The 12,478-nt window shown below is 39.2% G+C and overlaps 1 protein-coding gene across 1 annotated transcript; it reads left to right on the forward strand.

Annotated features, from left to right (window-relative positions):
* The first annotated feature begins 7,738 nt into the window (after positions 1–7,738).
* On the forward strand, positions 7,739–9,142 carry LOC122028311. Its single transcript, XM_042587328.1, has one exon. It carries the CDS (start codon positions 7,836–7,838, stop codon positions 8,802–8,804), a length of 969 nt encoding a protein of 322 aa, XP_042443262.1. The 5' UTR covers positions 7,739–7,835; the 3' UTR covers positions 8,805–9,142.
* The last annotated feature ends 3,336 nt before the right edge of the window (positions 9,143–12,478 follow it).

Consider the following 12,478-nt stretch of genomic DNA (forward strand, 5'->3'; position numbering starts at 1 on the left):
TTTCCTAGCTACCATGTGTTCTTTTAAATTAAATTTTGGATCGCCTGCGGAACTTAACACGTTTGATCCAAAACTTAATATATTCGTTCTTTTAGGTTTTGACTTGAGTCTCCTGCGGAACTTAACACGTTCGACCCAAATCACCTTAAGTTATTAATTCCATTAAATATTAATTTCCATAATTGGTTCCCAGTACTGACGTGGCGAGGCACATGACCTTCTTGGATATGGGAGCAACCACCACCGACTAGACAAAACCTTTTATAGAAAGCTAATATTTAATTTCCTAAAATAACTTTAGGTTAACCGAAAAGAACAATCAAATCACAAGGAAAAATAAAATAAAAGAACACAACATCGAAAAACATATTCGAAATACTAGAATCGTAAGTCTCTTGTATTTGGTATTATTTCCATAAATAACTAGCATGATGCGGAAAAGGAAAAACTACTAGTTATACCTTCTAGAAAGACCTCTTGATCTTCTACCGTATTCCTCTTCTAACCTCGGACGTTGTATGGGCAACGATCTTCCGAGATGAGAACCACCAAGCACCTTCTTCTTCCTTACAAGTTTCGGCCATCAAAACTTCTCCTAGGATGAAGAGGTTCGGCCACCACCACCATGCTACAAGGGATGCTAGAAAAGAGGCTTCTTTTCTCTCATTCTTCTCCTTCTTAGATCCGACCACCAAAGCTATCGCCACCATGAGAAGGTTTCGGCCACACAAAGGAGAGGAGAGGAAAGAAAGGGCCGGCCATACCCAAGGAGAAAAGAGAGGAAAAATAGAATAGAGTCCTTAGCCTTGAAGTCTCCTCTACTCCCTCTTTTATAATCCTTGGTCTTGGCAAATAAGGAAAATTTAATAAAAACTTCCTTAATTCTTTTGCCATTGAAAAGGAAAATTTATTTAATTAAAATAATTTTCTATTTTCAAATTATAATGGCTGGCCACTCTTCTCCCCAAAATAAGGAGAATTTTAATTAAAACAAAATTTAAAACTTCCTAATTTGTTTCTAGAAATTTATAAAAATTTCTCTAATAATTTTAATCCCTTCATGATTGGTTAATAAAAAGAAATTTTATAAATTAAAATCTTTCTTTTAAACATGTGGATAATTTCCAAAAAGGAAAGTTATCTCTAAAAATTAAAATCTCCTTTCAATCTACAAATAAGGAAAGATATTAAATCTTTTCTTAATCTTTTGTAGAAACTAATAAAAGAGAATTTTTAATTTTTAAACTTTCTTTTAAATCATGAATATAATTAAAAGGAAAGTTTTTACCAAAATTAAAATCAACATTTTAATCTACAAATAAGGAAAGAGATTTTAACTCTTCTCTTAATCTTTTGTAGAATCTTATAAAAGGAAGTTTTAAATTTTTAAACTCTCTTTTAAATTATATTATCCACCTAAGAAAAATTTTAAAATTAAAATTCCTTTTTATTTTAATAGGGCCAGCCACATGAATTCACCCATGAACATACCCATGGCCGGCCCTAGCTTGGTCTCCAAGCTAGCTTGGCCGGCCCCTATAGGGTGGGTAAGAAAGTGGGTATAGGTGGGTATAGTACTCTATAATTAAGAGGCTACGATAGGGACCGAGAGGAGGAATTGGTTTTGGTCTCCCGATAAAATTAAGCATCCCGTGCTCGTCCCGAACACACAACTTAATTTTATCAATAATAATTCATTCCACTAGAGAACTATTATTGAACTACCGCACCAATCCCAAATTACATTTTGGGCTCCTTCTTATTATGAGTGTGTTAGTCTCCCTGTGTTTAAGATAACAAATGTCCACTAATTAAGTAAGTTACTGACAACTCACTTAATTAATATCTAGCTCCAAGAGTAGTACCACTCAACTTCATCGTCATGTCGGATTAAGTCCACCTGCAGGGTTTAACATGACAATCCTTATGAGCTCCTCTTGGGGATATTCTCAACCTAGATTACTAGGACACAGTTTCCTTCTATAATCAACAACACACACTATAAGTGATATCATTTCCCAACTTATCAGGCTTATTGATTCATCGAACTAAATCTCACCCATTGATAAATTAAAGAAATAAATATCAAATATATGTGATTGTTATTATATTAGGATTAAGAGCACACACTTCCATAATAACTGAGGTCTTTGTCCCTTTATAAAGTCAGTATAAAAGAAATGACCTCTAATGGTCCTACTCAATACACTCTTAGTGTACTAGTGTAATTATATAGTTAAGATAAACTAACACCTAATTACACTACGACCTTCCAATGGTTTGTTCCTTTCCATCATGGTCGTGAGCTACTGTTTATAATTTATAAGGTACTGATAACATGATCTTCTGTGTGTGACACCACACACCATGTTATCTACAATATAAATTAATTGAACAACTACATTTATCACAAATGTAGACATTTGACCAATGTGATTCTTATTTCTAGATAAATGTTTATACCAAAAGCTAGGCTTTTAGTATACACTCTAACAAATTAACCATGTCAGATTTGACCAAAGAAAGATTGCCCTGAGACACTCCACTTCTACAACATCGCCATACACCCTCGTAGCATAGCTCTCCGAGGACAAGACTTAACCCTAATATTTCTTCTTCTCTTCTTTGATGTTCGCAATTGCCTCCCGCTGCCATTGTCATCGCCGCGGCCGTGCTGCCAAAGCATCATGCGGTTGCGCTGCCAAAGCATCGTGTGACCGCATTGCCAAAGCATTGTGCAGCCGCCGCCTTGGTTTTGTGTGGTTTATCATTTGATTTTGTTGGGTGATGACTTGATTTTGTCATTATTTTACTGTACTAGATTAGTTAGTTTGAAAATTGGATTGCAATTACTATTACTGACATGATTACTGCATTGCATTAAGAACATTTTTACTGTCATTATATTACTGCACTTGATTATTTTACTACACTTAGTTGTCATTATTTCTTCAGCTTTTAGGATTTTATTTTCGAATAAGATTATAGATTGCATTTTATCTCAAGTTATTCTCACACAATCCATCGTACTTTGAGCATTGACTATTATTTATTTATTTATTTGATTATTAATTTATTTAGAAATATTACTTGAACTAGTTTAAAATAGGATATTAATTTGCTAAAAAAAAGGAAAGTCATTAATATCTTCTTTCTTTAAGAATAAAGATGGTGAAACTAGTGAAAGTCTTCTAATGAACCATTAATCATCCTACTTATATTGAACTAGATTCGGGAAAAAGAAAACAAATATGTCAATAAATTATCAATGGGATTTCTTTCTCTTAGTAAAGTTTTAGATCCTAAAAATTCATTTGACTCGATTAACAATGATAATATTTGTAAGCTTGTGATAAAATGTTATCCTAAAGATTTTACAGATCAAGATATCATTGTTTTAGAATATGAATTGGTGCATGCATTATGAAGAATTGGAAGATTTCTATAATTGTTGAGTCGTGTCAGCAACTGACTGAGAGTAGGCGGTCAAGGTTTATGTTATATTGCAACTGACTAAGAGTAGGCGGTCAAGGTTTATGTTATTTTGATTAGATTGATTCATCTTATTTTAACGTTACTTGTTTCAACTGACATCACTAAGCAAGCCTTTTCAATAATGAAGGATATGAAGATGATACTTTACAATAAAATGGAGAATAAATTTGTGATAATGGTGGCAAAAGGTGAATATGCTCGCCCCCAGCACCCCCGCTAACCCGTCCCGGTTACTAGCCTTTGAAATAATGACTAACACATAAGGGAGATATTTACCTCGGCGAACCCCAAGTCTCATGATGATAACACCTCATGTGTTAACCATTTAGAGTTATTCGAGAGAATATGAATTTGTGATAATGAAGTATATGAAGACGATACTTTACAATAAAATAGAGAATGAATTTGTTAAAGAATGTTAAGATTTAACTAAGGATATATTTAGATTATATTATAAATAAATTTTATGTTTTAAAATATTGCAGGGGCACAACTTTAGATATATATGTATATATAGACAGATCTTGGTACGCTTGATATATATATATATATATATATATATATATATATATATATATATATATATATATATATATATATATATATATATATATATATATAATCAATTAGATGCTAGGTTGAAATATGAATTACTTTAAATCACAAAGCTTAATTGTCATCAAAATATAGATGAGTAAAAATTTGATAAAATAGAATTAATTGAATCGCACTATTGAATTTAGAAATTTAATTCGATTAATTTAATTTTTATTTTTTTTATAAAAAAAATTGATTCAATTTTCTATTAATTCGGTTATTTGAATTTTAAGTTTTATAATTTGATTAAATCCAATAAACGGATTAAAATGAATAAATCGATTAAATCGAATATAAATATTAATTTATTTTTTTATTTAAAATTATAATAAATTAAATAAAATCTTTTTATTTATTAAAATTGAATAAAGTTTTAAAATTCTGATTAATTTAGTTAATTCGATTGAAAATTAAATTAATCGATATTTTAGATTCAATTTTCATAAGAATTTTTTTTTAAAAAATTGATTTATTTGATTTTTGGTCTACTCAATTTGATCGGTTCAATTTTGACCGCTCATCCCTAATCAAGTATCATTTGTCCAAGAAAAAAAATTAAAATATTTGTGTGATAATGATAGTTTGATATTTTAATGTTCAAAGTTCAATCAATTAGAACTCTATATTAGACTTAAATTACTTTTCCATCGTAAAATCATGATTTTTTCCCAATTTTGAATAAGTCAATTTGATCATGTCTACTTATCAAAGTGCCAACCATAGAGCCTTTGTCAAAATCAACTTAGTCCTCGAGATTAGGTTACATACAGTGATAGGATATCACTCAGGTATCTCGGTTCGATCCCAAGTCATGATATATTTGTAGAAATTTTTTCTATAAATAGAGAACACAATCAAAAGATGTTTAACTTCTAAACTAGTCACTACATACATTTTTCGATTTATCCTGATGACGAACTAAATCGATCACCCAGAATAATCAATTCAACTAACTAGATTTATCAAATTTTTTTCTTCAAAATCAACTTCCAAGTCATGTGCAACAATTCCAAATTGAAATTTCACACTTAAATCCAATGCAAATTTATTTAAGTAAATGCAAATTTGAATTTGTCAATTTTGCACATATCAATTTAATTTCTAAAACTTGACCAAATCTAAATCCAAAATTTTCAAGTACTCCAACTTTATTCATTTAACACCTATCAAACTTTGCATATATCAAAGTTACACGAACCACGGCTGCCAAGTATATATATATAATTGGATTAAGATCAGGGCTCTAAATTTTAAAGGATCCGATGAAAAAAAAATTCTCTTTAATTCAAGTAAAAAAATTTCATCTAAATCGATGTGTTTAAATACGTGCACTACTATATAATATTAGTAGGTGAGAGTGACAACGTGATGATGCGACAACTACAACGTTGGATGATAGCAATTAATGTGAGAGAAGAATTTATATATGAGTAAAAGTAAATTTCGAAATATTAGGGTTTAAAGAAATAGATATAAAAAAAATTAGAAAAATATAAATATTTTTCTATTCTTTAGGAGATACTTTTATTAAAAAATTAAAAATATCATAATATTTTAGAATTTATAATTAAAATTTATACTTTTTAAAATAAATATAAAAATTATTTTATTAGTCTTTACAATATATATATATATATATATATATATATATATATATATATATATATATATATATATATATATATTATTTTTTAAAAAGGAGCCATTAGTAATGGAGCCCTCTGCGCCGGCCTAGGCGGCTCCGGTTAAGTTGTAGTATCATTTGAGGTTCAAGGTGGAGTTCTTGTAATTTGAATTGAAGTTTTTTTAGGAATCAGGATCAATACATAGATGGTCTAGAAGGGATATAAACACGAGTCGTATTCTCACACACATAATAAATAATATAAATGTTAGTAGCCAAATGTTCTCCTGTATCAAGTTGATCTACTCTAAGTGTAACAAAAATAATAATAAAAAAAATAAATACGAAAGTATAACGTGGTTTGAAGACTTCGCTTCAACTTCATAAAAAACCTATGACGCATTGACGCGTCTAGTGGGACACTCTTAAAAATCCATCATGACAAAACCGATATGATGTGTAGCTTACATCAATGTAAAGACCATGACTCCGTTTGCTTGCCCAAAAGCACCTTCAAGACTTCATCTAGTTGCTAAAAAACTTACACTTTTACCACTTGACGTGCCTAAAGGTTTCAACTTCAAAACTCCATTCGCTTGCTCAAAAAGTCACGCTTTTAAAATTTCTACGATATTTAAACGTGGCACCTTCCGGACTTCGTCTACTTTCCTAAAAGCCTTGCTTAAGGGGGTTTCATTATTTTTTTTCCAAAAGTCTCACCTTTAGAATTTTTTTTAATTCAAATATTTAATTCTTTGAATGGATTAAAGTTTTACAGGTGGCCGGATAGAAAGTTCTCACTTGCAATTAATTTTCATCGATCGAATATTAAGATAAATCTGAAGTACATGCATCTCCTTGCTCAACCACTCATGTCCATATAGATTTTTTTTACGGGAAAAAAAATATCCTACAATACACCATATTTAAAAATATTGAACTATGAGCACTTGATTAATCTATCCAAAGTTTTGCCACTAGACTTTAGGTCTATCAAATGTTTGACATCATCCTATTTTAGACCCTATGTGAAAAATAAATTTTTGATGTAGGAAATTATATCTCGATGTCTAATAAGTGCATTTGAAGATAATAATTTTTTATATTTGTGAAGTATATTTAATGAAATATTTTTTTAATAATAATAATAATAATAATAATAATAATAATAATAATAATTGATGTATAGATCTACCAGATAAGCTTGGTCGTGCCAGCGGAGGCAAGCGAAATTGCAGGCAAACTCGAAAATGGAAACCGCGTACACTCAGTTAAGCCCTCGTCAAAGTTAGTGTTTCTTTTTGTCGGTTGTTTACTTTGACTGCCAAAACGAGTCTACGAGTATGTCTTGTAAGCTTTATCCGTATCTGTTTTTTCTATTACAAATCGTGTTAGAGTAGGCCTAACTGCCAAATCATTCACATTTTCCTTTCTGCATCGTGTAAGCTTTTACAGACGTCCTTCTCCAAACGCTCAGTTGACTGGTTAAATCCATTGAATACGCATGATTATAGTTGATTAGTATTTGTTTACACGGATTTGAGACCTCTGAATCTACCAAATACTTTTGACAAAAATGATTGACCGAGAAGAGCTCAAAATTTTAAAAAACTAATTAAATATGAACGGACTCAAGGGACTTCAAACATCTTTGGTAAAAAAAAAAAGTATTTTATAGTCATACGAAGCTCAAAAAATCTAAAATATAAATATGAATTAATTCAATAATGCTTATTTAGCAGAAGTATTTGTGGGTTTTAAGCGCTCAAAATATAAAAAATAAAAAATAAAAAACTAACATAAATAGACTCACGGTGAGCAGTCAAAGTCAATGCCCGACTATATCACTTTTAAGACGCTACGCAGGATTCATGAAGTTCATTTATAATGAAGTGCTTCGAAGATATATGCATGACAGGATGAGACTTGCATTACTTGACGTCATCAGATGACGTCTCCTTAATCCCGGAAACACGTTTGTCACCTTATTTATATCAACGCCCCTCCCGTTCATACACCGAACCTCCGACAAGACTTCTATCTACTCAATTGACTAATCCACTCTTTCAAATTTTCCACCGTTCTGTAATCGCCGGTGATCCCGCCAACTCAATTGTCCATGGCATCGTTGGTTGCCAAGTTAATGCTACGGCACTCGCTCCAGTTATCCACCAAACCGCCTCGGAAAGCCGCCGCGGCCGCCTCCTCTCGCCCTCTGGAAGAAGCACTCGACGTCAGCCTCCGGTCACTCCGTTCGACAGACGACGATGGCTCGCCTCTCACTCTCGCCTGGCTTACAAGAGTCTTCAGACTTCTCGCCTTCTCTCTGTCCCGCGCTGCGGCTCTGGTGTCCCAACACTCCCTTCCAGCCTCCGATGAACTAGATTCCCACCTAGACGCTTTTCTTCTTATCCTCGACGCGTGCAATGCGATCTCTGCTCAAGTTGCGAGATTGCAGAACCGGCTCCTCCACCTCCGGCTCGCCGTCCGGTTCCTCGCCAGCGAGGATGGCTCGCGGCAGAGGCCGCCGGAGATGGTAAAGAATGCGAGGAAGGCAATAAAAGGATGGGAGAAGAGCAAGCAGGACATCAAAATCCAGCGCCATTCTGTGGGCGAGATGCTCCGGCGAATGAGACCGGCGGATCCTCCTCGCGGAAGTGCGTCGTCAGTATTGAGCAGGGCGTCGTACTCGGTGGAGAGCGTTTCGCAACTGGTGATGGCGGCCGCAATGGTGGCGCTCGGCCTGGGGGAGCCAGAGTTTCTGCACGAGATTCGTGTGCCCGACGAGTGGCCGTGGGTGCTCAGCTTCAACGAGGTCGCGGCGGAGGTGTCCAGCAGAGTGGGAGCGTCGCGCCCTCTCGGCGAGCTGGAGGAAGTGGAGGCGGCGGTTAGGCGATTAAAGGAGGCGATAGATGAAGAGGAGGATAGCGAGAGGCTAGGGACAGCGACTGAGGCGGTGGACAATGCGACAAAAGCGATGACGGCGGCATTGAATGGATTGGCGGACAGCGTCAACTCAGCGTTTCACGCGGCCATGGGAACGAGGAACGCGGCGTTGAGCAGGCTTCGCTGGAATACGCGGCGGTAGAGTAGGTCGTCCGTGACGAGAGTATGAAGATTAATTGCAAGCTGGGCGCGTGTCCTCCGAATAATCATAGATCACTTATTCCAATTGACCTGGTAGAATAACAGCCCAGATCCTCTACACCACAAAAAGCGGTCCAGAGAATGGTCCCTTGATCTAGATTGGTGGGGATGAATGATCCCCACCTATTTTATGAATGGGGACCATCCCTTGAGCTAATCCAAATCAAGGGACCATCCCCTGGATCGCTTTTTGCGGTCCAGAGGATCTGCCCTCGTAGAATAACACATTTAACCGCGTGAGTAAGTAGTATTACACATTACACGTGTTTAAATTTAAAATTTTTAAAAATATATATGGCATTTCCATTATACCTGATCCCGTTCGAAGGCTGAGTCGGACAGAGGCTGGTCGCGGTGGCCTGGTCGTTGACGGGAAGTCGTAGGTGATTCGGCTCCCACGGGTGGCTGACGCTGCTGCAGGACCCTGCGCACACTCAGACAATCCCCCCTCACGTTAGAGACCAAAACCCAGGGAAAAAATCCCCGGATCAGGCCCTCCGACGCTCAAGTCAGATCCTTTTTCCCCAGAAAAAGCAGAGAGAAGAAGAAGAAACGACTGCTAACGAAATAGTTGTGGGAAAAGTGACGAGGGAGTGTGTGCGCGTACCTGCGTACGAGGGATTTCTCCCCTTTTATGCGTAGTCCCTTCCTAGAACCTGCCATCCTGTCAGAAAACGTTAGACGCTGGGCTTTGTCGTCTAGTCCCCGACACCTGTCGTGCTGCTATTTGTCGTGAAGGCATCTTTCTATTTAGGAACCTCCGCCTTTGCACATGGGTTTTGTCTTGTAGTGAGGGACAGCTGGCAGGCTACTACTGGTTATGAAGGCATCTTTTCGTTCTAGGAACCACCGCCTTCGCCCGCATCATTGGTATGTAATGATTATCCTTGACGGACCGTTGAGATTCTCCGCACCCGCACTACTTAGCTCATCCGATCCATTGTGACCTGTACCGGCCTCGCCTCTTCCGATCGGCTCTAGCCTCTAAGTGTCACCTGACAGACGGGCTGACTCTGACTGGCTCTGCCGATCCCGGTCTATGATCCGTGGTTTGCATCTCCGGGCCTCCGAATCGCAGATCTGCAGCTCGAGCTGTTTCTGATCAGTTCTGCCGATCCCGACCTACCTCTGTGCTTTGTATTTCCTGGCCTTCAACCGCAGGTCTGTAGCTCGAGCAATTTATGATCAGTTCTGCCGCTTCCGACCCGCGACCTGTACTTCCAGTCCTTTGAATCACAGGCCTGCAGACCATTCGTGACTTGCACTTCCGATCCTTCGAATCGCAGACCTGCCGACCAAGCCGTCTCTACACAACTCTGCCGCATCCGACCTGTAATTTGTGACTTGCACTCCCGGGCCTTTGAATGGTGGACCTGCAGACCGAGCTGCCTCTATACAGCTCTGTCGATCCCGACCTATGCCTGGTGTTCCGCCTGTCATCTCTCTTTGTTCTCCTACAGCTCTGCCCCTTCGATCAACAAGTCTGTCTGGCCCTTGGCTACCCCCTATGCTCAACTCTGACTGCCCCGTCAGCTTGACTATTTGACCGCCAAGTTGCCTTGACTATTGACTGCCACATCCTCTTGACTTTTGACCGCCATATGGCCTTGACTTTTCTAATCCTTTCCTCTTGGGCCCCTCCATTGCCAACCGTATCACAAGCCTCCCCCACAAGTCTAGTCGAAGGAGGACGACAGTCTGACTGACTAGACCTCCGCACATCTCTGTGACCTCAGCATATCTCTGGGACCTCAGCATATCTCTGTGTTTCTGCCTCAGCATATCTCTGTGATCTCAGCATATCTCTGCGCGCTCTGCTTCTTGCCTCATGCGTCGACTTTTGTGTCGCGTTGCCTGGGCTCTCACATCAACCTTTGTGTCGTGTCGCCTGGGATACCATGCCTCCTTTATTGCGTCGCCAGTCGCTTGGGGCACCGTTCCCACGTATTTGCTTTGACTTGGCCACCCGCCTTCTCTATAAAGAGCCTCACGATCACTTCTTCACTCCATCCTTCTTCATTTCTGCTTTCCTATTTTCTCTTGTTAACCCGCGTTCTGCCAGCTTCCTCCCCCCGAGATGCATTCTCCTTCCTCCGACGAAGTTGATCAACCGCCCTCCCAAATGCTGATAAATCAACTCACCTCGCTGCTTGTCGCGAGAGAACGTGAACTGGAGCGCGTGTCCCAGGAACGCGCTTGCCAGACAGCTGCCCTGCACTCCATGGAAGCCCAGTATCGTGTCGCGAAGCATTGTGTGCATGCGGAGAAGGCGAGGAAAGAGGAATGCCAGGCTAGCCTGCAGCGCCAACTTAGCCTCCAAGAACGCTTGAAGCGAGAGCACGAGGCGGAGTTATCCCTTCTCCGCACGTGCCTTGACATCAAGCAAGACACGATCGCCCAGCAACAAGCAGTCATTGACTCCTTACATGCGGAGCTGGCTCGGGCTTTGAACGCCCCTGAGTCTCCCGACAGGTCTTCACGCGGAAGTGCTCATTCTCCATGGCCAATCCCTTCCCCGAGTCAAAGCTGGTCTGGGGAATAGTTGTCTCAGTGGCTCCTTTGTCACAAGGCGTTCCTGCTTGTGGCCTTGGCTGTATCACCTTCTTGCTGAACTGCGCTGCTACCCTTGTATTTTGTCTTTTTCCAGCCTGATCTTTTCTGCTCAATTTTAATCTAGGCAGCATTCATAAAAAACTGGCTTGTATGTAAGAAACCAGAGTCGTGTCATGACTCGTTTTTACGTATGGATTTTGAATAATAAAACTGATATAAAGCTTTAAGAATTAAAACTGTGATGAATGTGCAAAACCTGATTCTACGGTTAATATTGACGCTTTAGGGGTAGGGTAGATGGCCTCCCGTACTCCGTACCTTGCTTGTTTGCTGCATATTTGCAATTTGCATAAAGAAGCTAAACTGAAGTCAGATGTAGCTGACCTGATTATTTGAAAACGCTTCGCACAACGTGAGGCATATCCCTCTAAGAGGTAGTTAGGCGTGGACGTCGAGTTCGCTTATGATTCTCGCAGGGGGGTTGATTTTTGATTCCCGCATGGGGCCGACCTAAAAGGTCGTTGGGCGTGAGGACAGAGCTCACTTTTGATTCTCGCATGGGAGCCGACCTAAAAGGTCGTTGGGCGTGAGAGCAGAGATCACTTATAACTCGCACTGAGGCGAGAGTCTGGGACTACCGACCTAAAAGGTCGTTGGGCGTGAGCACAAGGCTCACTTATGATTCTCGCATTGGAGCCGACCTGAAAGGTCGTTGGGCGTGAGAACAGAGCTCACTTATAACTCGCACTGAGGCGAGTGTCTGGGACAACCGACCTAAAAGGTCGTTGGGCATGGGCACAGGGCTCACTTTTGATTCTCGCATGGGAGCCGACCTGAAAGGTCGTTGGGCGTGAGAACAGAGCTCACTTATAACTCGACCGGGGGGAGTCTGGAATTACCGACCTAAAGGTCGTTGGGCGTGAGCAGGGCTCACTTATAATTCTCTGGAGCCGACCGAAAGGTCGTTGGGTGAGAGCAGAGCTCACTTATAACTCGCATTGAGGCGAGAGTGCAGGATTACCGACCTAAAGGTGGGTGGGCGTGAGCACGGGCTCACTTATA

The sequence above is a fragment of the Zingiber officinale genome, chromosome 1A (genome assembly GCF_018446385.1).
Source record: "Zingiber officinale cultivar Zhangliang chromosome 1A, Zo_v1.1, whole genome shotgun sequence".
Taxonomy (NCBI): domain Eukaryota; kingdom Viridiplantae; phylum Streptophyta; class Magnoliopsida; order Zingiberales; family Zingiberaceae; genus Zingiber; species Zingiber officinale.

What these genes read in the sequence shown, in the direction of transcription:
- LOC122028311 (XM_042587328.1), top strand. Translation starts at nt 7,836, where the DNA reads ATGGCATCGTTGGTTGCCAAGTTAATGCTACGGCACTCGCTCCAGTTA.